This window comes from Dunckerocampus dactyliophorus, chromosome 5 (assembly GCF_027744805.1).
Source record: "Dunckerocampus dactyliophorus isolate RoL2022-P2 chromosome 5, RoL_Ddac_1.1, whole genome shotgun sequence".
Classification (NCBI taxonomy): domain Eukaryota; kingdom Metazoa; phylum Chordata; class Actinopteri; order Syngnathiformes; family Syngnathidae; genus Dunckerocampus; species Dunckerocampus dactyliophorus.
In genome coordinates, this window is record NC_072823.1 from 20,630,418 (window position 1) to 20,657,150 (window position 26,733).

General features: G+C 41.4%; 1 protein-coding gene and 1 non-coding gene across 5 annotated transcripts; both read left to right on the top strand.

Annotated features, from left to right (window-relative positions):
• On the top strand, window positions 1-26,497 carry polr3b (polymerase (RNA) III (DNA directed) polypeptide B). 4 transcript variants are annotated; one of them, XM_054777274.1, is made up of 29 exons: window positions 1-188; window positions 519-551; window positions 629-685; window positions 754-818; window positions 887-962; window positions 2,057-2,157; window positions 2,893-2,984; window positions 3,088-3,205; window positions 3,317-3,425; window positions 7,206-7,328; window positions 8,472-8,588; window positions 8,659-8,793; window positions 9,779-9,940; window positions 10,099-10,299; window positions 10,372-10,534; window positions 11,687-11,840; window positions 11,928-12,002; window positions 12,075-12,173; window positions 12,851-12,978; window positions 14,229-14,438; window positions 14,540-14,698; window positions 14,977-15,094; window positions 15,783-15,925; window positions 17,967-18,070; window positions 18,767-18,933; window positions 21,912-22,025; window positions 22,121-22,294; window positions 26,093-26,151; window positions 26,267-26,497. In XM_054777274.1, exons 1-29 carry the CDS (start codon window positions 117-119, stop codon window positions 26,383-26,385), a joined length of 3,447 nt encoding a protein of 1,148 aa, XP_054633249.1. In that variant the 5' UTR covers window positions 1-116; the 3' UTR covers window positions 26,386-26,497. The 4 variants fall into 4 exon arrangements, with proteins under 4 accessions (XP_054633249.1, XP_054633251.1, XP_054633250.1 ...); XM_054777276.1 differs by lacking the exon at window positions 26,267-26,497 and having other exon boundaries at window positions 26,093-26,174; XM_054777275.1 differs by lacking the exons at window positions 26,093-26,151; window positions 26,267-26,497 and adding an exon at window positions 24,320-24,570.
• Window positions 1,194-1,265, top strand: trnap-agg (transfer RNA proline (anticodon AGG)). The gene has a single exon. It is a non-coding gene; the product is annotated as a tRNA-Pro (tRNA).
• Window positions 26,498-26,733: the final 236 nt, after the last annotated feature.

A 26,733-nucleotide genomic window follows, 5' to 3' on the forward strand; every position in this document is an offset into this window, starting at 1 on the left:
GCTTTGTGTGAAGCACATGGATAGCAGCATGTTGCTGTGACTGGCGAAGGCAAACTAACCCTAGTAACATGGCCAGAGTTTAATGTCAATACTTCAAAATAACACTCGAAGTCAGGATGGAGGTGCTTGGGGGCGAGTTTTGTAACATGTCTCCGCAGGAACTGGCGGCTCCTGTCAACACAATAGCGGTAGGTTGAACGCCGACATGGTCACACCACGAGTTCATATAAAAATGTTGATTATAATAACTACTGTGCAATCTCATCGATATTCTTATTAATACACAACGTGGTTCTTAGGGTGGTTTAATGCAGTGTGTAATTGATTTTATGTGTGAATGGTCTGGTGTGTTTACACGCTGTGACTAGTGTCACCGTAATTACACTGAATGCAACTTCCGGTAGTGGTACTTGAAAGAACAAGTTCAATCTATTCAAGTAGCACCGTTCTAAAAAGAGCAATTCACAGTTGTATATTTTACAACAGCCTCTAAACCCGTTTTCCGTTTAATTTAACAGGAAAAATGGAAACTCCTGCCCGCCTTCTTAAAGGTAACAAACCAGTGGGTCTAGCTTTGTGTATTCCAATTATTTCAACCTCACATTGCTAACCCGTTAATTTTTTTAAGGTGAAAGGCTTGGTGAAGCAGCACATCGACTCATTCAACTATTTCATCAACGTGGAGGTAAGACACGACCCTGACTAGTTTGTGTGTTTGTTTTTGGTGTATGTAAAACACATCCTGCTCCACAGATCAAGAAAATCATGAGCGCAAACGAAAAGATAACAAGTGACGCAGATCCCATGTGGTACATCAAGTAAGTCATAGAATTGCTGATGACTTACAACATTTATAGTCCACTGAAAATCATTTGTGTTGTTGCAGATACCTCAATATCTACATAGGCATGCCTGATGTGGAAGAGAGCTTCAATGTGACCCGGCCAGTGTCTCCTCATGAGGTGAGGGACATTGTAACCTTGTAGCAGGGACTAGAAAAGTATCAGTTTTAATAAAAGTGGATGTAATTTAGAGGTTGGTTTCAGTACATGGAAGAAAGCAGTGCATGGGAACTCAGAACAGCTTTGCAACGTGCAGTGTAGAGTTGGGACCGCTAGGGTCGCTGTTTTAGAATACCCGATTTGCCACATCACCAACATTTTCTGAGGCTACTTGTTGACGAATGTACGTATGGCTCGTTGGTCTAGGGGTATGATTCTCGCTTAGGGTGCGAGAGGTCCCGGGTTCAAATCCCGGACGAGCCCACACTTTTACTTTTAGACGTAAAAGAAATATTTATGGTCCAGTCTGGGGGGAACAAAATATATACCGTATGTTAAAATATATACAGTGGTACCGCGGTTTTCATTATTTAGCTTTTACAAAGGGCCCATCGAAAACTGAATACATTTTTCCCATACAAAATAATGTAAATCCTGACACCCACAAATCACACGTACACCACCTTTGTATTTTGCTACGACTTCTTTCTTGAATTTCATAGTGTTTCTCACATTCTTTATCAACATGCTGGCACTTGCAACTTTTTTTGGTCTCATGGTGGGTTATTTTGCTTTTTACATTCAAATTATATAAAAATGTTGGATAAACTCGCACGGTGGGTTATTTTGCTTTTTACATTCAAATTATATAAAAATGTTGTATAAACTCACACTACATCACATATTATACTGTAAAAAGGGGTTCAAACTCACATCTGAGGGTATTTGAAAACTTGCATGTGGTAGAAACTTGCATTTTCACATGTAGTTTAAGTTTACATCGGGTTGGGAACCACTGTAACCATTGTTCGTTTAATAGAGCAAATATGCTCAATATTACTTGATACTACTATGTCCCTCAGTTACACATTCAGTAATTCTTCATAGCTAATAACAAACATCTATAAACACTATCCCATTTCCCAGAGTCTGTGATAGACAAAAAGTTAAACAACTTGGTGTCAAACAGCATTTTGTTCTGTTATTCTGTCATGTCTAAAAACAAACAAACAAACAAACAAAAGAGAAAACAATGTTCTCTCTTTCTGCACCAGTGTCGTCTCCGAGACATGACCTACTCTGCGCCCATCACTGTGGACATCGAGTACACTCGCGGCAGTCAGAGAATCATCCGCAATGCCCTGCCTATTGGAAGGTACCTACCTTATTTAAAGGCCCTATAGTACAGTATTTTTCAACCATTTTAAATAAGCCTCAGCGGTCCCACAATAATGTATTGGAATTGTGTTGGCCAAAATCTTGTCTTGATGCTGGAATTTAGACTGTTTAAAATTTGCTTTAATGTAAATCCCACTGGGAACACTGCTTTGTGTGTCTGTAGCTGTCCATGCGTGTCTCCGACAGAGGGTGTGGCTCCATGGAGCGTTATTGTGCACATAGCCACTTTTTACATAAACACTAACTCTATTACCAACAGTAATCTAACATTAAGGAGTGAGACGGGACACAAATGTTAGCAACAGTAGCATAGCTATGTGAGCTACAGTGCTAACGTTACACTCACATTTTAACAGCAACGTCATGCTAGGTTAGCTTCTTGGCTGCAGAAAACCAATACGTCTGTAGCTGACTGACGAATAGTTGACAGAGCTTCAGGCTTTATTTTAAGAGATGTAGCGAAGCCTACCCGGAGCTTCAAAACCAACCATCCGAGAGCCTCTTTTTTTACAAAAGTGGAGTGAACAGGTGAGGGAAATCATAGATTTTTCTCAGGTGTGGTGCTGATAGTCAGACTGTAGGGGACGTACAGTATTACTGATAGAACATAATTAAAAATTACATGTTGCATAATAGGCAACCTTTTAATTTTAATCAACCATTTAATACTGCCTCTCTTTCTTGTTTTTTTGTTGTTGTTTTGTTTTGTCAGGATGCCCATCATGCTGCGAAGCTCCAACTGTGTCCTCTCAGGAAAGACACCCTTGGAGCTCTCAAAACTCAATGAATGTCCCCTGGATCCAGGTATTAAATATGTCTTACACAATTACAGTGATGGTGGGAAAAATGTGTCATTGTTTATCCACAATCATGGTTGGAGTTCACCTTTTTTTTTTTTTGCATGCAGGTGGCTATTTTATCGTAAAAGGTCAAGAGAAAGTCATTTTGATTCAGGAGCAGCTGTCCAAGAACAGAATCATTGTGGAGCAGGACAGGAAAGGTGCAGTCGGCGCCTCAGTCACCAGGTACAACACCGGCAAAACAATCATCACGACGCCACTACCACAAATCTTGCTTAGATTACCTTGTTTCTTGTCCCACTTCCAGTTTGACCCTCTTTATTTCCTAAATCCCAGCTCCACCCACGAGAAGAAAAGCAGGACAAACATGATTGTAAAACAAGGCAGATTCTACTTGAAACACAACACACTGACAGAGGATGCTCCCATTGCCATTATATTTAAGGTATGTACTTGAGATGTCCACCAGATGGCGCCAATAGGCAGCCATGTTGTAATATTGTAACGTGTTTATCAAACTGCAATGGCGGCACCCACTGAGACGTACTAGAAGTCTATTTGTGTGTTATGCTAAATAACTACGCACACATAGATATTCTCAACAAAAGCCAAAACCTCACTTTCACTTCCTTAAACAGTCAAGTTTGAGGCTTATTAACATTTTGGATTGACCAAGAACACTGTTATTGTTGAATAATAAAACTAATAATCAATAATGCAAATGGCCTAATAATTGTGCACACAGTGCATACTTGCATGGTGGTGCAAAACCACAAAATTAAATAGCAATGTTTTCCATACATTCATTTCATTTCTGGCCCTTGCTCATAAACACATTATAGTGGGACCGTTTACAAATAAAGCTTGCCGTCACAACTTTGTACAGTAGGTGCAGGGTTTCTGCTACATGTAATTGGTCGTGGAACACCGCCACAACAAAATAAAAGCTGCCACACCTTACACAATACCATTTCTCAGGTATTGTTCACAAATCTGTCTAAATCTGTGATGATGTGAGCACTTCTCCTTTGCTGAGATAATCCATCCCACCTCACAAGTGTGCCATATCAAGATGCTGATTAGATGCACATGATTAGTGCACAGGTGTGCCTTAGACTGTCCACAATAAAAGGCCACCCTGAAATGTGCAGTTTTATTTTTGGGGGGGGGGGGACGCCACACACACACACACACACACACACACACACACACACACACACACGCTGTCCTCCATCTGCCCTGAACAGTGTAAACCCCGGGATTCATCTGAGACCACCTCTCCAATGTGCCAGACGCCATCGTATGTGAGCATTTGCCCTCTCAAGTCAGTTATGCCGACGAACTGGAGTCAGGTCGAGACCCTGATGAGGATGACGAGCATGCAGATGAGCTTCCCTGAGACGGTTTCTGACAGTTTGTGCAGAAATTCTTTGGTTATGCAAACCGATTGTTTCAGCAGCTGTCCTAGTGGCTGGTCTCAGACGATCTTGGAGGTGAACATGCTGGATGTGAAGGTCCTGGGCTGGTGCGGTTACACGTGGTGTGTGTGGTTGTGAGGCTGTTTGGATGTACTGCCAAATTCTCTGAAACGCCTTTGGAGACTGCTTATGGTAGAGAAATGAGCATTCAATACACGAACAACAACTCTGGTTGACATTCCTGCTGTCAGCATGCCAATTGCACGCTCCCTCAAACCTTGCGACATTTGTGGCATTGTGCTGTGTGATAAAAGTGCACATTTCAGAGTGACCTTTTATTGTGGGCAGTCTAAGGCACGCGCCTGTGGTGTCTAATCAGCATCTTGATATGGCACACCTGTGAGGTGGGATGGATTATCTCAGCAAAGGAGAAGTGCTCACTATCACAGATTTGTGAACAATATTTGAGAGAAATGGTGATATTGTGTATGTGGAAAAAGTTTGAGATCTTTGAGTTCATCTCATAAAAAAGGGGAGCAAAAACAAAAGTGTTGCGTTTATATTTTTGTTGAGTGTATATAGATTATTTACGAACATATTGCCCACAACTAGTTTGAAAACAATTCAAAATATCATAAAAATGTTTCCCTGTGCTTTATTTTGATAAAACATGCATCGGAATTGCCTGTGTGTCTTGTTGGCGCATGTGTGACTAGATAAAAGTATGTGACCCGTCTTGTGTTGACGTCCACTTTGAAGTAGTCCATAAAATATGGGATCAATTCACGACAGCCTGTCACAGGTGAAGCCTATCAATGGCAGCATGTGTGATCGCTCACGTTACAATCTCATGGCATCGTTGTTTACACATTTTACCTGGCTCTCACAGCCTTTCTGGCGGCAGCTAGCTAGCTCGTTTTTGGCGCACGGGCGAACTACAAGTGGTTATCACATCGATGGGATACATGCTAACTTATTTTTTTTAAGTGTCACTTAGCCATGTTGCTCTCTTGTCATCATAATACTTATGGCTTGTAATCGCTAGTTGTGTGTCTACAGCAGGGTTCACCAACACAGTGCCCGTGGGCACCAAGTAGCCCCCCACGACCACATGAGGCGCCTGCAGCCCTGCTTTTCATTCAGATTTTCAGTTAATAATGTGAGAACACTAGAAAGAAATGTATTCTGAAACATAAAATGTGAGTTGTGGATACCAGCATTTTGTGAATGTTTTGGTAAAACAAGCATATTTGATTTGTATGGGTTGAAATAAGGTATGAAAATCATTTAGACAAAAATGAGTAGCTCGTGGCCATTTTCATTTTCTAAAAGCAGCTCTTGCAAGAAAAAACGTTGGTGACCCCTGGTCTGCTATAAGTTGTCCAACATAAACGTAGTGTGTCCAGCTTTAAGTTAGTGACGCTATCACAGGGGTATCCAAAAGGGAGCTTGTATGCAAACGGTAGCTCACTAGCTAATGTTGAGTAGTTCACCAAAGAATATTTGTTTCACCTCTTTTAGTAGTTTTATAAACATGACGCCTGTATTTAATGAAAAATGAGCACCCTGAGTGGAGATGTGCTTTGTAAATGAAGTACAATTTAAATGTGCGCAGTTATATAAAATACAAATAGCTCACCTTTCCTTTCTTTTTGTCAGCGTAGCTTTAATAGTGCTGTAAGTGGGCTACACCTGTGCTATCATAACCTCATAACCCTGCACTCTGAATGTATACTGTTTATACAGGAAAGAGTTCTATGACAAAAATTTTTTAATTGTTGTTATATTTTGTTAATTCCTCCCATGCAGCCCACCACCACAGTTTAAAAAAATCTTAGGGGAAAACCTGAGGCGGCGATATGCATTGTAACGTTTGAACACACTTCATACTCACCTGGTCTGCGGGAGAATAAGAAGACGTAGCAGGAGGGATCAGTGTTGCCAAGTTAGCGTGTATTCAGACCTTTTTAAAGACTTATGTGAAAGCACGTATCGTTTTTGTCGACGAGCAGCAGCAGGTGCTGCTGCGAGCCCTTCCCCATCAAAAAGTATTTGGTGCATTACAAATAGATTTCTCTCCTGTGAAAAACACTGAATCTTGAATATGTCTTTGTAATATCAATAATTGGGCATGGATGCAAATGTGTCGATAAAATGTCAGTTAGCCAGCTACTACTAAGTTTGCCCTTCGAGTACAAATCTCACATCTCAGTTTGAGCACAGATTGTTTGTTTTTTTTTTTCTCGCAGAAGTCATTATCCAGAGGAGGCACTTTTGTTTACTCGCTTTGTTTGCATGTGCTCGTCTACATCCAATAGGATTTGGCGGTTCCAGTGCGGGACGAACGCATCAGTTTCCCACAACCTCACATTTCCATAAGCAAATGTCAAGACTCCCTGTACACACACACACACACAGCCGCCTGAGTCACCTCTTGTCCTACTTTGTGATTGCAAGATGTCTACTGTGTGTTCACCTCTGCAATGAGGTCTTGTCTACACAACTTCATTTTATTTCCACTTTCGGAACAGTCTGCAAATGGTCTTTATTTATTCAAGCCTAAGGTTCCCACAGGTGCGAAAAACGTTGGAAAACTTGAACATTAATGTTGCTTTTTAAAATAATGATTAATAATAATAATACAAATTTAATAATATTTAATTTAATAATATATTTTTAATTAAATACTAGCGTAATAGTATCTTGTTTCATCACTTTGACGGCATGTTTTTGTGTGGTAGTATATAATATACCTTAGCAGTTGGGTGCTTGTTAAAAGTGTATTCACCCACGTGTCCTTCACACAGGGTATGGGTGTGGAGAGTGACCAGGAGATTGTACAGATGATTGGCACGGAGGAGCACGTCATGGCCAGCTTCGCCCCGAGCCTGGAGGAGTGTCAGAAAGCCCAAATCTTCACACAAACGCAGGTATCACCCACTGCTCCCAAGTCTTGGTGAAAAAGAAAAACACTGAATTAATTAACAGGCAATTCTCATACGGTCGCCAGGTGAGTGGTCTCATTACTGGTTTCTAATTAGTGCCCTGTCAAAAAACATAGGCATTAACAGCTGTGGCTGTAGGCAACCCCCGGTGTAGTTTTCCTTATCAACTTCAAAGGTTGCAGTAGCTGCATCGGAAGAGCATCCAGCAGCTTTATCTACCTCGGCATGCGCTTTAAAAGGTTTATTGGGGCTGCTGCTGTTGGTGTGAAACAACGAACTCATCCGTGGTATTCATGCTGGCTGAGCAGTTTGCTCCTTACCGCTATTGCAGCATTGGTTGTGTTGCTGCTGTGTTGTGCCGTATACTTGTTATTGAATGACCATATGCTCAAAGAGAACTATTTCCACTTTCACATTCACTCCAGAGCATTATTAAAGCTAAAAAAAAAAAGTTGGTGATGAATTTAAATAGCAGCCCCAATTACAGGCATCCAATTAACAACACATTTTTTTTGCGGTTTAAAGAAATAAACGGCACACTTTTATTTATTTAATTCAGTGTTAGAGCATAGGTATTTAATTCTGTGGGTTATACACTTACTGTTTTTTTTGGGGGGGGGTTCCAACTCCAGAGTCTAATGAGATCTATCTTTGGAATTGTTAAATTGATGGACGATTAAAAAAAGAGGATAATGACGTCACCTGTGAGTCGCTCGAGTGATGTCAGTGAATAAGATAAGTCAGTCACAGCAGGATGTTGTTGTTCGGATGCAAAAAAAAAAAACAGTGGACACATTTTTTTTAATGCAATTAGTTTTTCCGTAAAGATTATGTCGTTAAGAGGATCCTCTGATGCATTGATGAGGCTTCCTAGCAACCGGCTGCTGCAGCGCTTGTGTTGCTGCCTCCGCCATGTCTTTTCATTGTATTCATTGTGTCATTGTATGATGCACAATGAGGCCTTATTGTATATCATTAAAGGCAGAAAAGGCTTAAACAACTTATCAAATTATTTTAAGTAATTTGTCTAGCCATCATCTTTTATGTATTCTTGAACTTTAATCAGGATATGTGCTTGATCACAATCCTTGTGTTGACTCTTATGGTGGTCTCTGCTGTTGTTCTGAGGCTCTGCGGTATCTTGGGAATAAAGTCCGCAGGCAGCGTATGTGGGGAGGACCCAAGAAGACCAAGATGGAGGAGGCCAGGGAGCTGCTGGCGTCACTTATTCTCACTCACGTGCCCGTACGTAAACTTGTTTCTTAATGCAATGACTACATGATAATACAGTAATTATGTTATTGTTTGTCCTCAGGTCAAAGAGTTTAACTTCAGGGCCAAGTGTATTTACCTGGCAGTGATGGTGCGCAGGGTTATCCTGGCTCAAGGGGACAATAAGGTGGACGACAGGGATTACTATGGCAACAAACGTTTAGAGTTGGCCGGGCAGGTAAGCCTAACTTTATTGCTATAGAGTCCAACGTTTGTGTTTTCATTGTCAAACAATAGTGAAGAGCACCAAAATACAGGAACTAAGTCTTAAATGGTACCCTTCTGTGCCATAATACTCCTGATCAAAACTTTAAAACCAGTTGAAAAATTCAAAGAACTTACATTTTGCACTGTTAGATCTTAAGAAGGTCTTGGAAATGTGAAAAGAAAAAATCAGAGTGAGTCAAAATAAATAGTTTTCGGCCTTACAAGAAGCTTCTAAAACCACCATAGCCCAAATAACGTATTCTCTATAAAGAGGTCCCAGTAAGTCCCACATGCAGCAGATCACAGCATCAGAACCAAGTCCTGATCTATCACCTGCATCCGTTTACTAAGACTCATTGTTTCCCCTCCGCTTTGTTTTTCCTTGTTTTGTTTTGTTCAGCGCCTCCCCATCCCTCCTTGTATTCCAGCCTGGCTTTGTCAGGAGAGAGATATGGCGGTGTGGCACCAAAATCCCAAAGCTGTGGAAGCATGGGGATTTTTTTTTTCAGTGCGCTGACAATAGACTCAGTGCCTTGACTGGAGCGATTGAGCTAATCCGCGGGCCCCGGCTCTGATAATGTAATTACTGCTGTCTTAAGGCCTTTAATTTCCCCCACCCTAACCGCCCCAACCTGCTCCGTACAAGGAGCAGAAGATGGGAGGAGGTGTGGGAGTGCTCCTTCAATAGGGGCTTACCACAACCGCAATCTTCTCACTCTCCAATTATGCTTTCCTGACATTCAACTAATTGGCCTGGCTGTAATTTAATTTCAAACGGCGCTGCCTTGTATGTTGTGATGTACTCTATGGTAATGCTCAGGCCGGGTGGTGGGGGATGTTAGGGAGGCTGCCTCCTGGTGGGGCAGGACAGCAGTCAGGACTAAGGCACACCTTCTTATTACACATAACTGTGGATCACATTGATTAACTGTGCCGTACTTTTGCCTCTTTTGCAGCTCCTGTCTCTGCTCTTTGAAGACCTTTTCAAAAAGTTTAACTCAGAGCTGAAGAAGATTGCTGACCAGATCATTCCCAAGCAGAGGGCGGCCCAGTTTGATGTAGTCAAGCACATGAGGCAGGACCAGATCACCAACGGCATGATCAATGCCATTTCCACTGTGAGTGTGTGTTGAATCCTATCATGGTGGCCACCAGGAATTGGTTTTGTCATATTTAAAATATAATGAAGTAGCTTGGGTCAGAGGTTGACTTTACATTTGATTTGATTTTGACAGCAGGTGTTTGACAGTCACATATATGGTTTTGTTTTTGTCAGGGCAACTGGTCCCTAAAGAGATTCAAGATGGACCGTCAGGGGGTGACCCAGGTCTTGTCTCGCCTTTCTTATATTTCTGCCCTCGGCATGATGACTAGGATCTCCTCCCAGTTTGAGAAGACCAGGAAGGTCAGCGGTCCTCGCTCGCTGCAGCCGTCCCAGTGGGGCATGCTGTGCCCGTCTGACACACCTGAGGGCGAGGTGAGTTGAGGGGGATATATGTGTGTGAATATGTTGTGAACAATAAAACCATTGTTGTTTGTCTTGGAGTAGGCCTGTGGACTGGTGAAGAACTTGGCCCTGATGACGCACATCACCACCGACATGGAGGACAGTCCCATCATCAAGCTGGCCTTCAACCTTGGTGTGGAAGACGTTAACTTGTTGTGCGGAGAGGAGCTTGCCTACCCCAGCGTCTTCCTCGTCTTCCTGAACGGTAAACATTCCCTCAGAGCTTCATGGAAGTAACATCACATGCTTTTTTTTTGCTTTAGATCACTCAAAAGCAAACACTAATCCTGTGTATGTTAATGCTTTCCTCATAAACACGTAAAGCCAAAGACAGTTTTTGCATAGGGCCAAGAAGCTGATAAGTCATTAATTTCATGGCAATAGCATTCTTTAATTACTAAATGCGTGTGTGGCCACTGATAAGTGTCACATGACATTAGCCGGCGTCGTATTTAATTAGCTGCAAGCAGCAGGTGTCAAAGCCCTTCAGAGTGTGTTCAGTGCACACAGTCTCCTCTGTTTGCACTCACTCGCATGTTTGACGTGATATGAAGAGAACCTCAGCAGGCACTCTGAGAGTGGAGCGTACTTGCCCGCTATGTGTGTTTTTCTTGTCGTTCTTCGCTTTTTGGAAGTGAAATATCCACATGGTACGCTTCATCTATTGCCTGCTTTTGCCTTTTGGTGTATTTGACAAGCATTACACACCCTGATTGAACAGGAAAGAGACACGGGATGATTTAAAGTAACATGTAACAACTTGACTAAAGGATAGCACCTTATAAGTCATCCGAATGTTATACTCTCTTGTAAAAAAAAAAAAAAAAAAAAAAAAAAAAATAGGATAGCATCTCCTATTTGCCATGGCAACATACACTCATAGCATTTTATTTGTTTGTTTGTTTGTTTGTTTGTATTAATGTCTCTTCTGTTGTTGTTGCTTAATGTATTGGTATTTATGTTTCTGATGTTCTTATTCATTTTCTTGTGTTTTTCTTTTTCTTTTTCTGGGAGAATGAACAAAACAAGAATTTCATAGCATAGCAGAACTACCTGTTTTACTGTGCATATGACAATAAAACTCTTGAATCTTGAATTAGATGACCTGGAGTAGTGGTTTATGATAATGGACCAGCCAGGACACCCCTTAGCACGAATGTTACTGTTCAGTGTTATGCGCAGTGCTTGTGCAAACTCGCAATATGTGTTTTATTTCAAAACATGCTCTCATAGTGCACTTGGAACAAATGCATGTTGGCTTAATTGCACTTCAGCAACTCTTTGGAGCATCTACAAACCCAAATTTGGATCAATGTCAACAGCTTGAAGCAAGTCAATATTGGTAATGTGTCCATAGGAAACATTCTCGGTGTCATTCGAGATCATCAAAAGCTGATCAGCACCTTCAGGTTGATGCGCCGTGCAGGTTTCATCAACGAATTTGTTTCCATCTCCACCAACATGGCCGACCGCTGCGTTTACATCTCATCGGACGGAGGGCGCCTCTGCAGGTAGCATGTTCGTCGTCATCCATACGTCACATTGCTTGTTGTAGTATTAATTACTGGTTTGACATCACTTGTTGGGTCTCCTTGTAGGCCGTACATCATCGTGAAAAAGTGCCAGCCCATGGTGAAAAACAAACACATTGAGGATCTGTCGCAGGGCTACAGGTGAGGTCCACCAAATTTGAAATATCACTTTGATGGCGCTTACTTAACTCATACTTTTTTTATTGTCTTCAGAACCTTTGAGGACTTTCTGCATGAAGGTCTGGTGGAGTACCTGGATGTCAACGAGGAGAATGACTGTCAAATCGCCCTTTATGAGCACATGATAAACAAGTGAGTCGTTCTTTGTGTCTTGAGTCATTTTCCTATAGGAAACCATGTACCTTTCCGATCACATTATATACTATATTTAGTGAGTACCCTAAATATCATACACCCCTTATTTAAAAAGGTGACTAGCGACAAATTTGTCGACTTCTTGTGGTGTCATTGGACAGAAGACTGACATGAAAGCACAAATTGCTCTTCTCAATGAGCAGCAGGTCCTGCTACGGGCCCCTCCCCCTACTAAAAGCATCTAATATCTTATTTGTGACATTAAAAATAAGGACAAAAAGAAGGGCCAGGAGAACTTTCATTTGTATTTCTAAAGATATTTGTTTTGCTTTTCATGTTTTTTTTCCATGCGTGATGAACAACTAAACAAATTAGACGATAGCATCATTGCAACCATCCGCCACAAACAAATTGTAGTCCTCTGGGGAACACTGCATGTGGCAGGACATAATGTACAGCTGTGCATCAAACTCCCATATTTTGTGTGACTCTCAGGAAGCATTTTTGTCCGAATTCTGATATGGACTCTTTCAGGGACATTTATCCTACTGTATCACACCGCTTTTCATAGTCTAGCCAATTAGTAAAAGATATAACGTGACAACAAGATCAGCAAGTACAAAATGAAAAATATGTGTTTTTAATGTTAATGTTGTTTTAATTTACCTTTGCAGAGACACAACGCACTTGGAGATTGAGCCTTTCACGCTGCTGGGTGTGTGCGCCGGCCTCATTCCCTACCCCCACCACAACCAGTCGCCCAGGAACACATACCAGTGCGCTATGGGCAAGCAGGCCATGGGTAAGAAAGCCAGAGCTGAGCGTGTAGCTTTACTCCCCAGGTCAGAAGCGCTCAAATCCCTTCTCAAACATCCTCCTCAAAGCGGAGCTACAGTATACCTAATTCTGTTTTCCGTGCGCACAAACGTACAAACACGGACACTTACAGTCGATTTAATCTCACGTGAATACAATTGTTAACCCCTAAATCTGCTTTTTCACTGCTGTTGCACAGGTTAAAATCCAACAAAAAAAGAATCCCTTTAGTCACACATGCAAATGTCAGCATGCATGTGTGATTGAGTGTTGTTTTTTTTTGTGTCCATGCGTGCGCGCACACTGACATCAAACATGGGGCGCTTGCGTAGGTCCTTCATTGTGCCGTGTGTGTGCGGTGGCCCTTTCCCTGCCAGTCACCCAGAGTGTCATTAGCAATTCATTGTGTCTGTGCTGGCTGTGTTCGGGAGGGGGTCAGTGTGCTCAGCTGTGAAAGACCACAGAGTGTGTGCCCGCGGCTCCTAGGTAACCACCACTTCCCCAAACGGCCCTGCTAACATTTGTAGGAGCCGTGTTCCCCCACCGTTCACCCCCCAAAACTCTTTACTCCCCCCCCCCAATCTTTACAAAAACGCAGACTGGAACTATATTTGGCCCAATATCCTCTGCCTTGTCTGTTTTGTGTGGACAAGCCTATACATGTGCAAATCTGCTTGTGCGGCCCAGGCCCATTATCACAGGCTCTTCGCTTGTAGCCTGATTGTCAAGTAATAGCATGTGACAAATGTCACAGGCTCCCAGGGAGGCCATTCATTATGCCATAACGCTGCCTCCCACTGGAGGAGTAAACACCCAAAATCCCCCAATCAGCAATTCGGAGGTGACTTAGCCATGAAGGTAATATAACTTTTAAATTGTGCGCTAAAATGTTTTGAAGAAGTTACTAATGCACACACCAGACTCGTTATTGGGTACAAAGATATAAGACCTCTGCTGAGGCCTAACTGTGTCCCATAGGAGACAGTGTTTGCTGTCTTGTATCAGGGTTTTTACATTTTCACAATCCTGGATCTGATCTATAACTCATTTGTTCTGCACTTTTATTCCCTATATACAAATGCTGGCAAAACAATGGCAGAGGTAGTAATGCTCATTTTTGATTGACATTCAGTGGTATTGATCTAACGATATCTTTATTATTGTTGATGTAGTTTGCAGTGGTGTACAATACTTGGCAGCGTTTTGAATATTGAGTAATAATTTTGTGGCCTCCAGGTACGATTGGCTACAACCAGAGGAACCGCATCGACACACTGATGTACCTGCTGGCCTACCCACAGAGGCCAATGGTCAAAACCAAAACTATCGAGCTAATCGACTTTGAGAAGCTGCCAGCTGGCCAGAACGCCACCGTGGCCGTGATGAGCTACAGCGGCTATGACATTGAAGACGCCCTGGTCCTAAACAAGGCCTCCCTTGACAGAGGTGAGTGGAAGCTTAACGTCAATGTGGTGGTTTGACAACAAGCATATAGTGGTCCTGGTCCTGGACATGTGAACAACTCTGCTCTCTGCTCTCCATCCCAGGTTTTGGTCGCTGTCTGGTGTACAAAAATTCCAAGTGCACGCTGAAGCGTTACACCAATCAAACTTTTGACAAGGTGTTGGGCCCCATGCTGGACGCTGGTACAAGAGAGCCCGTCTGGAGGCATAGCATCTTGGATTCTGACGGTATCTGCTCCCCTGGTGAGTAGTTGGATGTCATCCACCATGCCTTGGTGCCTTAAGACAGACCCATTAGCAGCGATTTTAATAGAAAGAAAGAAGTCGAGTACAAAATGTTTTCATTAAGCTGTACAACTCACCACTGATTTGCAGGAAGATAAGCATAAGGTGATTATAGTGCCTTTCAGTGCAAAACCCTGCAGTTCTCTCTCAACCAATCAGAAGACAACAGTGTGTCAACATGTCAACTGCCTAATAATTAGCACATAAATAGGGCTCAACTGTGTCACATGCTGCAGGTGAGCGTGTGGAAAACAAGCAGGTGCTGGTGAACAAATATATGCCAACTGTCACTCAGACGCCACTGGAGGGCAGCACCCAGCCAGGCCAGCCGCAGTACAGAGATGTTCCCATCAGGTGAGTTCACCCTGATACCTCCAACTCTACCCTACAATCAACTGTATTATATAACAGTATTTTTGAAAAAATGTAACTGTCTCAGAGGGCCTACAATAATGTATTGGAAGTGTGTTGTCCAAAATATAGCCTTCATGCTGGAATTTACGCAGTTTAAAAGTGGTTTGGGTAAGCCCTACTGAGAACACGCAGTTGTGTTTGTCCACGCCTGTTTCCGACAGACAGTGTGTGGGTCCAAGAAGCCCTTTTTCCATTTTTTACACTGCACTTGTCAAGGGTAATAGATGCCATGTACCACATACAATACAATAAGATGTAGTGGAACCAGAGGACACAAATGTTAGCAACACTAGCATGGCTATGTGAGCTACAGTGCTTACATTACATGCAAATTTTAACAATAACATCATACTAGGTTAGCCTATTTGCTAAATGACCAAACTTACTCCTGCCGCGTCTGTAGCTGACTGACTCATAACACTTTGGGCTTTATTTTAAGATGTGTAATGAAGCCTGTTTTTGTGGGCGTGTACATTTACGCATACATTTCTCTCAAAAGTGGAGCAAAGAAGTGAGGGTGGTGATATTGATGACTCTTTCTCATTACTGTTATAATATCAGTTTAAACTCAATTTTGAATAATAGCGGACCTTAAAAATAACAAACTCTTTGCCCTCTCTCCCTGCAGCTACAAGGGCTCAACAGACTCGTACATCGAGAAGGTCATGATCTCGTCCAATGCCGAGGACGCTTTCCTCATCAAGATCCTGCTTAGACAAACCAGGAGACCCGAGATCGGGGACAAGTTCAGCAGTCGGCATGGACAGAAAGGTGACGGCGTAGTATCACGCTCTGCGTCATCCTTACAACAGGTTGTTGAGTCACGTCCCTTAGCGGCCCCCTGCTCCCACCCCTCCCTTCCACCTCATCTTTCAAGAGCTCTTTTCAATTAATTGGCTCTTTGTCCTGTGCCAGACTATGCAAATTTATTACACCCCAGCAGTAATCTGCTGGGTAAAAAAAAAAGAAGAAGTGTTTACAACCTCCATTGTTGGCCGACACCCTCCCCTATAGAGGGCTGCTATGATGTTTTAATCAAAAAGCTAACTGGCGCCGTGCATAATTTACTCTCTTCATTAAAGCCGCTGGACACAGGGCGGTCATCTCGGGACAGGACAATGTCTTCTGTCTCATGTTGTGACGGAGCGAGCGCGGGAGGGTCGCCAGGGGGTTAACACGGGAGGGGTTTGGGGAGATGGTCAGTTAATGTAGAGAAACTGCACTCACTTAGTCTGCAGCATTAACTATTAAAGCCATGGATATTTGCAGAACCTATTGGTGTGGCTTGCACAGAATTTTTGCTTGATTTCTCAGTGAATAATGCATGAATCTTAATGACAATCTGTGAAGGTGCTTTTTTAGGTAGAAAGTAGAATCCTCAACTTCTGGTGATTTAATTAGAAAGTGAGTGTGAGCTTCTCATGACTGGTCCCATAAGTCCTGGTCAGCAGAGCAGAATAAGTTAATTATTTACCGCTCACACACACACACAGCCGTGTGTGTGTGTGTATGTGGATGTGGATGTAGGAAGGAGGGCGTGTCCAGGGGGGGTCGTCCATTGTGCAAACCTCCAGCATGGAGCTGTAAGGGCTGTGATGGAGGGCGCTGGACCTTTGCTGTTGTCCTGCCTTTCTTTGCTGATTTCATGGCTCTTTTATCATCAACTTTCACACAAAACAAACAACACTGAGCACGTCTGCCCTGGGAACCGCTGCCCAGTCCTCGTCTTCACTCACCTACTTCACATTTTTATCCCACTTTCTATGTTTTACTTCCACCGTTTATTTCCCCTGCCCCGCATTGGCCTTCATCCTGCTTTCTTCCATTCAGCATCCAGCTTCCTGCCGGACCGCTTTCCAGTCAAACCTGGGCACCGCTCATTGTTGTCAACATCCTGTCCGACATTAGCAGTCAGCGGCATGGACCAAGCAGACTTAAAAAAAAAAAAAAAAGGGATTTATCTTTTTTTTCCCACGTGCAAAGGTTTCAATATCTCCTCTTCTCCTCTCCAAATAATCTCCCCACCCGTCCACTTCCTCTGAGCTGAGAGTCGGCCATGTGTAATCCCGCTCTGGCTGTCGAGCTGTAAGCACCTTCTCTGCTTTTTGTTCGCCTTCATTTTCTCTATTTTTTTTTTTGTTGTTCAATTGCAAATGGCCAAACAATGTGTTTGCTCCTGCCAGGCAAGAGTGCTGCGGTCCCCTTGGCAAACATTTGCACTTACACTTAAACTCTCAGCCACCGGGCTTAATGAATCAAAAAAGAGGGATCCTGTTCACATGAGCGTGGGATATCCAGCCACCAGTTTCCGGCTAATTTGTTTGTCATAGGGCAAATTTCCACCAATGGATGTCATGTTCTTGGCTATTCCAATTAATGTGACCAAAACTCAGCATAACATGACACTCACAAAGGCTTGCTGAACTGACGTGGATGTATGCACCCTTTTAGCTTTATTACAACACATAGTAATGCTATTGTAGAATAACAACAAGAAAACCACTTACATGGTACTTGTGGATGATGTATTGGTGCTAACTAGCATTGAAGCTAATGCTACTAATCAGTGTGTTTTTTGGACAATGTTTGCTGCACTGTAAAAGTTAGACAATGTTTAACATATGATTTTCTGTATTGTGTACAGAAAATGTGCATTCACCGCTGTGTATTTACCACTGTGGCTTAAGTTAGTTCCCTACTGTAAGGGGAGCACTCGAGATGGAAATCCCCTTATTTGCATCTTTTTGTTACGTTAATTGGATTGGTGTGTTGACTTCTGATCTCTATGTGTGTGTAACTGTCTGTGTTTCAGGTGTTTGTGGCCTCATTGTTCCACAAGAGGACATGCCTTTCTGTGACACGGGCATCTGTCCCGACATCATCATGAACCCACACGGCTACCCTTCCAGAATGACGGTGTGATGTTTTTCCCCCATTTCTATCCGTCATACAATTAGATACAGTATGAGGTGAATGTAATAAATGAAATGTACATATCTATATACAGTATATACATTGTTGGTGATGCTTAGTGTTTAGTGTCCCATTTCAGTGCCCCCCTTCTCCTCATTCTCCCACACTGCCCCTCCCTCCTAGTGAGGAGTTATACAGTTAACTATAATGACAAACCCCTCATTATCTCCTTCTGAGGTTATCATTGGCTCCCAGAGCTCTCGTCCTTTTGACTAAACGACAATCTGACGGCGCAGCACAAACAGATAGCTGTTGCCACGGAGACGGATGCTGAAGTTTTATCAAACGTGCACAGAAGACGGCCAAGGAGCCCAGCGTCTCTGCCAGTAAAAAATCACAAGTGATCTTTACTGCGCAAGTTCCCGGTGCCAGCGTGGTTGCCTGCTAGTCGCCGTCGCCATAGCAAATGCTCAGCAATGTTTGGCTGCGGCCGAGGAGCCCAGCAAGGAGAGTAGGTGTTGGCCTTTTATGTGGCCGGGGTGGGGGTCAGGGGTCGCCCGGGTGTGACCTCCTAGTGGAATGGTTGGAATCAGTCATCCTTACACGCCCGGTGTCAGCGCCATGTTATCTAATGTGGAGAGAGCATAAATCACACACAGGGTGCTTATGAACCTTTTATTGTGCCGCCCTGCCCCTCAGGTGGGGAAGCTGATCGAGCTGCTGGCCGGGAAGGCGGGAGTCTTGGACGGACGCTTTCACTATGGGACGGCCTTCGGGGGCAGCAAGGTGAAGGATGTGTGTGAGGACCTGATCCGCTATGGATACAACTACCAGGGAAAGGACTATGTCACCTCAGGCATCACTGGGTAATCCACCATGATGAGAAACATGTTTTATTGTAGTTACTATAGTTTGCATACATATGTTGTACAATTGTATTTGCCTTTATTATTTAACCTTTATTTAACCAGATAAATCCCATTTACAAGGGCGACCTGGCCGAGACGTCAACAGCACACGTCATAATAAATACAGAAATAAAAAAATCAAGAAAGTTAAGACAATAAATTACAACCAGATAATTAAAAACACAAGCTTTGCTCATAGGTTTCTCGCTGCCTAGTGTGTAAAATAGAACAAAAAGCTTTGACTGAGACCAGTTCTGACATTTTCAGTTCAGTCTGTATCGTGTTCCATGCGTTGGGGGCAGCAACAAGCTCATTTCAAGCTCTTTTCTCCAACTCCGTTCTGACTCACACAATTAGATGATGCATTTTGCAAGACTGTAAAGGCATATGTGCTCCTTGATTTCTGCAGCAGAGAACACAGGTAGGGTGGAACTAATCCAAGAAGAGATTTTTAAATCAACATCGAGTATACCTCCGGGAATTCAAGGAGGGCCACTTTGCTTTGGCATAGAGCTCACAGTGGTGAGTGAGGCGATCACAACCAGTAACAAAGCGCGGTGCACAATGATAAACAGTATCCAATGCCTGAAGACATTTTAATGAGGCACTCATGTACAAAACATCACCATAATCAATCAATGACAGAAAAGTTGTAGAGACAAGATATTTCCAAGCTCTGAGAGAGAAGCAGGATTCATTGCTATCATAAAATTCAAGTCAATTTACGGACCAGATTGTTAATGTGATCCTGGAAGAAGAGTTCTTGGTCAAGCAGAAAGCCAAGATACTTCTAACTAGTGACCGGCAGAAGTGATCGGTTTGGCAGTTTTCTAGTGGTCATTGATCTTGACAGGCTCTGTAATTTCAAGTTTATGAGAGAATAACATGACTTTCGTTTTCTCCGCATTTAAAACCCCTTTCATAGATTGTAAACGAGTCTGAATTGTCTTAAAAGCTATCTGTAAAAATTCTAAAGCCTGGGCAAGCCAAGAAGAGCAGCAATAAATCTTGAACAGTGTACCAATTTAAAAATTTGTGGTCAACCGTATCAAATAGATAAATCAATAAATAGTGCCACACAAGATTTTTTACAACCTAAAACCTTAATAAAATCATTTAAAACATTTAAGGCAGCAGTAACAGTACTATGCTGCTTTCTAAAACCAGATAGAAAATTTGTTAAAATGCCATTATCCAGGACACGGAGTTTAGAAATCGGCCTATCGTTATTCACATCTGAAGGATCACCGTCCTTCAAAAGCGGAAGCACAAAGGCCTATTTCCATACTGGGAATTTATTGGAGTTCAAACTCAAAGTAAAAACCTAAGAAAGCGGCTTTGCGATATATTCGGCAGCCAATGTGATAAAAAAATGGGTTCGGATTATCTGGACCAGCTGGCCTGCTTGTGTCTAATTTTCTGAAAGCCCGGAGGAGAACATCAGCAACAGACACAGAGGTAAAATTGAAGGGTGGCGTATTAGGGCATCTACTCACATCCCAGGCTTCAGAATTTCAAACAGGTTCGGTCAAAACAGGATTTAAGGACTCAAATAAGAATCCTGCAGAAATAAAATGTTCATTAAAATACTTGCTGTGTTTCACCTTTTAATGAGGAAATTTGGCAGATCATTTGTTGGCGCAGAGTCAGACGTGGTTTTCAATGTTTTCCAAAATTTCTTCGGAGCATTTAGATTTTTTGGGTAGTTTCAGAGAGATAGAATTCTGATTTTCTTTTAGTAATTAACGAAGTACATTTATTATTTAGCTGACAAAAAGGAAGCCAATCCCCCGTCAGCCTTTCTTTTTCTAGCCACAGCCCAGGCAACATCCCAATCCTTAAGTAGGTTACCAATATTGGGAGTAAAGCACGAACTGTTTGGCCCTTTCACCCTAATTTTGCACAAAGGTGCATGATTGTCGATTAATTTCTAAAACTCTTCGTAAGAGTACTGCCACGCTGACTCCTCGTCACCAAAAAGAGAGACCTTGCACCAGTCAATTAGTGACAGCTCATGTATGAAAGCTTCTTCATTAAGGTGCTTAATGTCCCCATTTAGCTGTAGGACACCTTAAAAATATGCACTCTATTAGCACCAGCTCAAAGTATGTTCCCATTGGAAGTAATGCAAATAGAAATGTGTTCCAGGGTTAAACTGTGGCCATCAAAACCTTTAACTGTCCAGGCAATGATTCAAGTAACACTTTAACCTTTGTAACTGTCATACAAGTGTTAAAATAAGTTATATGTTGTATGATTAAAAAAACAAACAAACAAAAAACTCCTCACTTTTTGAAGCTAGACAGACATGTAGTGGGGAGGCGACAGGAAGGCATCACCTAGTGGACTTTTTAGAGGTATTTTTAATCAGGCTGAAGCTATATTAAATGAATTAAAAACTGAACATGTAACTAGGTCATTTAGCTTGTACAGTCTGATGTAGAATTGTTCTGCAATTTTTTTTTCTGTGTAAAGTTAAAAATTTTGGGGAACAAAATCTTAATTAATCCTTGCTTTTTCTTAGTTAATTTTTCAAAATATATATATTTTTTTACTGTTGTCAGCTTTTTTCCATTTTTCATCCTGTTTTTAACTGTCATACCGTACAGTAAAAATGCTAATAAAAAAGCCACTGCATCATAAAACTAAAATTATTTAAAGCTACTCACCTTTTAAAGATGCCTGGCAGACATCAGTGAAGCAATGAAGCCTGGTGAAATAGAAAAACAACACACATAATGTTGCTTCTATTGTCATCATCACAAATTCGCCCTTCTGCGATGTCTGGCACCCTTCTGTGGTTGTGTCACACACAAAAAACCTCAAGAAAGAGCTTGACGTCTGGAGTCCCACATGACACCTTAAAGGCATTTTTTGTTGTTGTTATTTTTGTTATAGCGATCTGACATTAGACACCTAATGTTGTTTCCCCTCAGAGAACCTCTGGAGGCTTACATCTACTTTGGGCCTGTGTACTACCAGAAACTGAAACACATGGTCTTGGACAAGATGCACGCCAGGGCGCGGGGCCCCCGAGCTGTCCTCACCAGGTAGCGTCTTCCTGTAATTCCTTAAAGGTGATCATATGGCTCGTTAGAGCAAGCCAAGTTCGCTGAAAAGTTTTCGTTTCCCTGCGTCATCTTAGGCAGCCGACAGAGGGTCGCTCCAGAGACGGAGGTCTGCGTCTGGGTGAGATGGAACGTGACTGTCTGATCGGTTACGGCGCCAGCATGTTGTTACTGGAGCGCCTCATGATCTCCAGCGACGCCTTTGAGGTGGATGTGTGCGGGCAGTGTGGTCTGCTGGGATACTCAGGCTGGTAGGATAGACACGTGTCCACTATATCCACATATAATGACACGTGTGCAATGGTAACTTAGGCGATATCCACACAAACACTGATATTTTAAAAACGCGTATTTTTATATATTATACACACTAGGTCCCCAACTTACGAACACCCGACTAGCAAACATTTGCGGATACGAACACAAGCCAACTGGTCTATATTTTATTTTATTTTGCCTTGTAGTTGCTCAATCAGTATTTATACTGCTACTGTACATGCTTGACCAGTAGAGGACACTGTGACACTGCTAATGGGACCAACAGAGGCAGCGTTGGAGCTAATGGGACCAACAGCGGAAGAGTTAGACGCTGGGGAGATAAAGCTAAATGGAAAGCTAAATTATACAACCCGGACAGAGCGTGTGATTAAAGTTATGAAGAGTTAATAGGCCTGCTTAATTCTACACCACCCACAGAACACTAACTCTTTAGAAGAGTAACGACGTCGACGATTTGTCCTTTTTTCCGATATCTCCTCCTCCAACTCCTCCACAACGACGTATGCTCGACCACTCCTCTTCAAAGGTAAATAACATTTATCATTACGTATTATTATATCAGTTTTATTATTGTTTTTTTAATTAATTATCCTTGTTTAATATTACTACTACATCCAAACTCATATTTACATACATACACATATACTGTATATGTATACACGTACATGTAGTACCTATATCATTGGTAATATTACCTTTTCCCCTACTTAAGAACAATTCGACTTAAGAACGGTCGTCTGGAACCAATTGTGTTCGTAAGTTGGGGACCTAGTGTGTGTGTGTGTGTGTGTGTGTGTGTATATATATATATATATATATATATATATATATATATATATTGTATATATTATATTTTTCTATGCGTTTTGGCCTTTTGTCCTCACAAAACATAAGTTTTTGAACCTAAAATCCTGGCCTGGCTTGAGCTTTTGTGTATAGATGGGTAAAACGGAACGTTTTGGCTTGTCATAAGAAATGTGCAACATTATCTCATGTTTTTAAACCTTATTTAACACATTTTCCTCAGAAGTTGCATAAAATCGTGATCAAATATCATTACATTATGACAGTTTGACCCTGGAACGGCTTCATTTAGCATGACTCCCTGTCCTCCTCATTACAAATAATGCATTCATTCTCCCATAGGGAATAATGGGAATATATTTCATCCAGTGTGAACCTGTCGCCCTCATAAAACCTTTTGTAAATGTAGAGGCAATGTTTGAAGTAACATTGGAACATGTTTAACTGTCATACAAGTGCAAAAATGAGCTCACAGCAAAACAATACAACGGCCGTAGCGTTAACTTTTTAACCTTCTTAATTGTCTTACAAGTGTAAAAAGAAGTTCACCAAAGCAAAACAATGCTGCGGCCAAAGCATTAACTTTGATGTGACGAGAAAATAATAACATAAAATAACATTTTATTAAAAAAAAACAAAAAACTTTCATGTGACGGAAACTTCTTAATTGTCTTACCAGGGTAAAAGGAGTCACCAGTAACCCTGATAGTAAACAAAACTTGTAATCAACTTTGATTATATTTAAAGGAGGTTTTTTTTCTTTGTTTTTTTCTCTTTTTTTTGCAAAAGTTAAAAATTGGGGGGGGAAATGTATTGGTGAATTTTTAAGACTTTTTTTTTGTTTTAAGTAGCTTTTCAGTATAGAAGTATAATGGCCTTTTTTATGAGGAGAGTTTTGCTATTGTTTTTTGAGACATCTTTTTTTCAGTTGTAGTTCCGTATTGCATGGCTATCACACTTTTCCTCTTTTCCATCCATCATACAAAAAGTTTTTGTCTTGTGTGGCTGAAGTTCACACTTTTGTGTGACTCTGTCGTCATTCATTTTGAGTCTGAATTGTTGGTCCCCCAGGACTGGATCGTAGTCAGCTTTAGTTGTTTTTTTTTGTTTTGTTTGTTTTTTTTGCCAACCATGAGTTGTCACAGTGTGACGGAGTCATTGGTGAGTCTGACGGTGAGTTTTTCATCCTGCAGGTGTCACTACTGCAAGTCATCGTGCCATGTGTCCTCGCTGCGTATCCCGTACGCCTGCAAGCTGCTCTTCCAGGAGCTGCAGTCCATGAACATCATCCCCCGACTCAAACTGTCACGCTACAACGAGTGAACCGACCCTCCTTTGCATCAGTCAGGCAAAAGATGAACATTTCTTTTTTCCCATGTTCACATTTTTGGTTGTTTTTCTCCTTTCTATAGTTTGTCGCCATTGTGCTTTCAGTTTGTGTAAATAATAAACTCTCAAAATGATATCTCTCTCTCAACTCTTGTGTTGTATAATTTGCTCCATTGTACTTGAAGTTGCTTCTAGTCCACAGTCAATTTATAAAAAAAAATAGCGTGTAGTGCCCTAACTTAGAATGTGTAATGGTGGGTTCATGAACTTGTGGAAAAATCTGAAATTAGGTTTCTGAACTTCTTATCTTACAGTTTTTGCAGGGTTTTTTCTTTGGACGATCAAAAACGTAAAAAAAATACATGTCAATTTAAAATCGTTAGGTTTTTAAAAATATTTGTTCTTGACTTGTTTCTCTAAAAGTAGTTGTCATTTATAGTTACGTAGTTACTTTTTGTTATTCTTTGTGTATGGTGCAAATTTATTTTTAAACGGAAAATAGGAACTTTTGTATATTCTATAAAAAAACTAGTCAGCATCACTAGTAGTCAATTAGTTTAGTAGTATTTTTTCACATGTTTGAAAGCGCATAGTGTTTTGTTGCTGTTTAGTTCATGTATATATTTTAAATTATAAGTCGGATGCTGCTCTTTTAAAAATAAATATTTTTTAGCATTTAAAATGAGAAAATGCTAAAAAAAAAAAAAAAAATTCAGTGTATTAGTTTAGTACTGTATAGTTATTTTTTATATTATTTTTTATATTAATTTATTATATATATATATATATATATATATTTTTTTTTTTTTTTTTTAATGAGAAAATTCTCCAAAAAAAGTTTTCAGAAGAAAAATCTTTTTTTTTTTTTTAAATGTGTGCTCATTAGTTCAGTATGCAGTAGTTAATTTAGTTTCTTGTCATTTTAGGAGTATGGTGTTTGTTGTTTTCAGCTATGTTATTGTTTTAAAATTGTTTTTTTTGAATTAAGAAATACACTATTTTCTAAAAATTTCTGTATACAGTATTTTTTAGTAGGTTTAGTAGGTATTTATTCTTTCATATTCATATAGAGATTTTGTTGCTGTGAGATGGGGATAAAATCATCTAAAAAAATGTCTACTCTACTCTAATCAGATAATTTGTAAATAATTTTTCTCTGTAGCAGTCCTTAATATCAATCAAAAACAGTCCACAGCACAACAAAATGCTGGGAAAAAAACAGTTACCAGGCCATAAAGAAATGTAAAAAATCACTTATTTTCATGCAAATATTTGTTTTCATTACGAAAGACAACCTTTTTTTCACCCTGATGATGTCATAACCTTGTTGGTATTCAGCATCATTCCGTGTCAAGTCGCGAAAATCCCTTTTGAGACGTATGATTTCCTCCCATCAAAGCCTCAATACGCCCCCATTCAACCCCCCCAACCAACACACACACACACATACACACACATAATTGGGGACTTCTGCAATGGGACAATAGGACATCCGTTTGTGTGGTTGCACGTGTATATAAGAGGAACGCTGCACCTGTTCTTGTTAATTGGCTATTATTAATTAGATCCTCTTTTTTTTTTGCTTGTGTTAAAGTAGAGAAAATTCACTTTTAAGTGTTTGCTGGTATGTGTTGCAGCCTGCCTGGTGGCTTCTGTACGGCAGCGGCGTCCAGCAAAAGTCCCACTCGTCAGTGCAGTGAGTAATTCAGCCATAATCCTCCTTCCTTTCTCCTCTTCTTCTTCTTCTCCTCCTTCTCCCCCTCTCTCCTGTGGTTCCATTCATATTCTAATCACAGCTTTCCCTTCTCCAGCTCTCAGGCACTCCATCAGAGCAGCCTCGGGCTTTGCACTTTTTTTTTTTTTTTTTACTTCCCTCCTCTCCTTTCTCACTCTCACTTTCTCTTCTTTTGTGAATGCTCCCCCAAAATAAGAGTAGGGGCACCACACAGACACACACACACACACACACACACACACACACAAAAAGAGGTGATAAGACCCAACAGGAATAGTATGCATCACCCTCCTGGCTCAGTAAAGAGATGGAGGCAACAAGTGTTTCTGGAGGTGTAAGAACATATAAAATGCCATCATGGAGCATGAGGAGGCCTCAATGTTAGGGCTCCTAGATCTAACCCCCCCTCCCTCCTCCTTTTTTTCCTTGGGGGGAGCTTTTCTTATTTAAAAGAGGCCCACAAAAGACTTCCAGTGAGCCTTGCCACATCCCCATCTGACTTGGGGCCATTCATCAGCCTTCCAAGCCTATCAATGACATGTC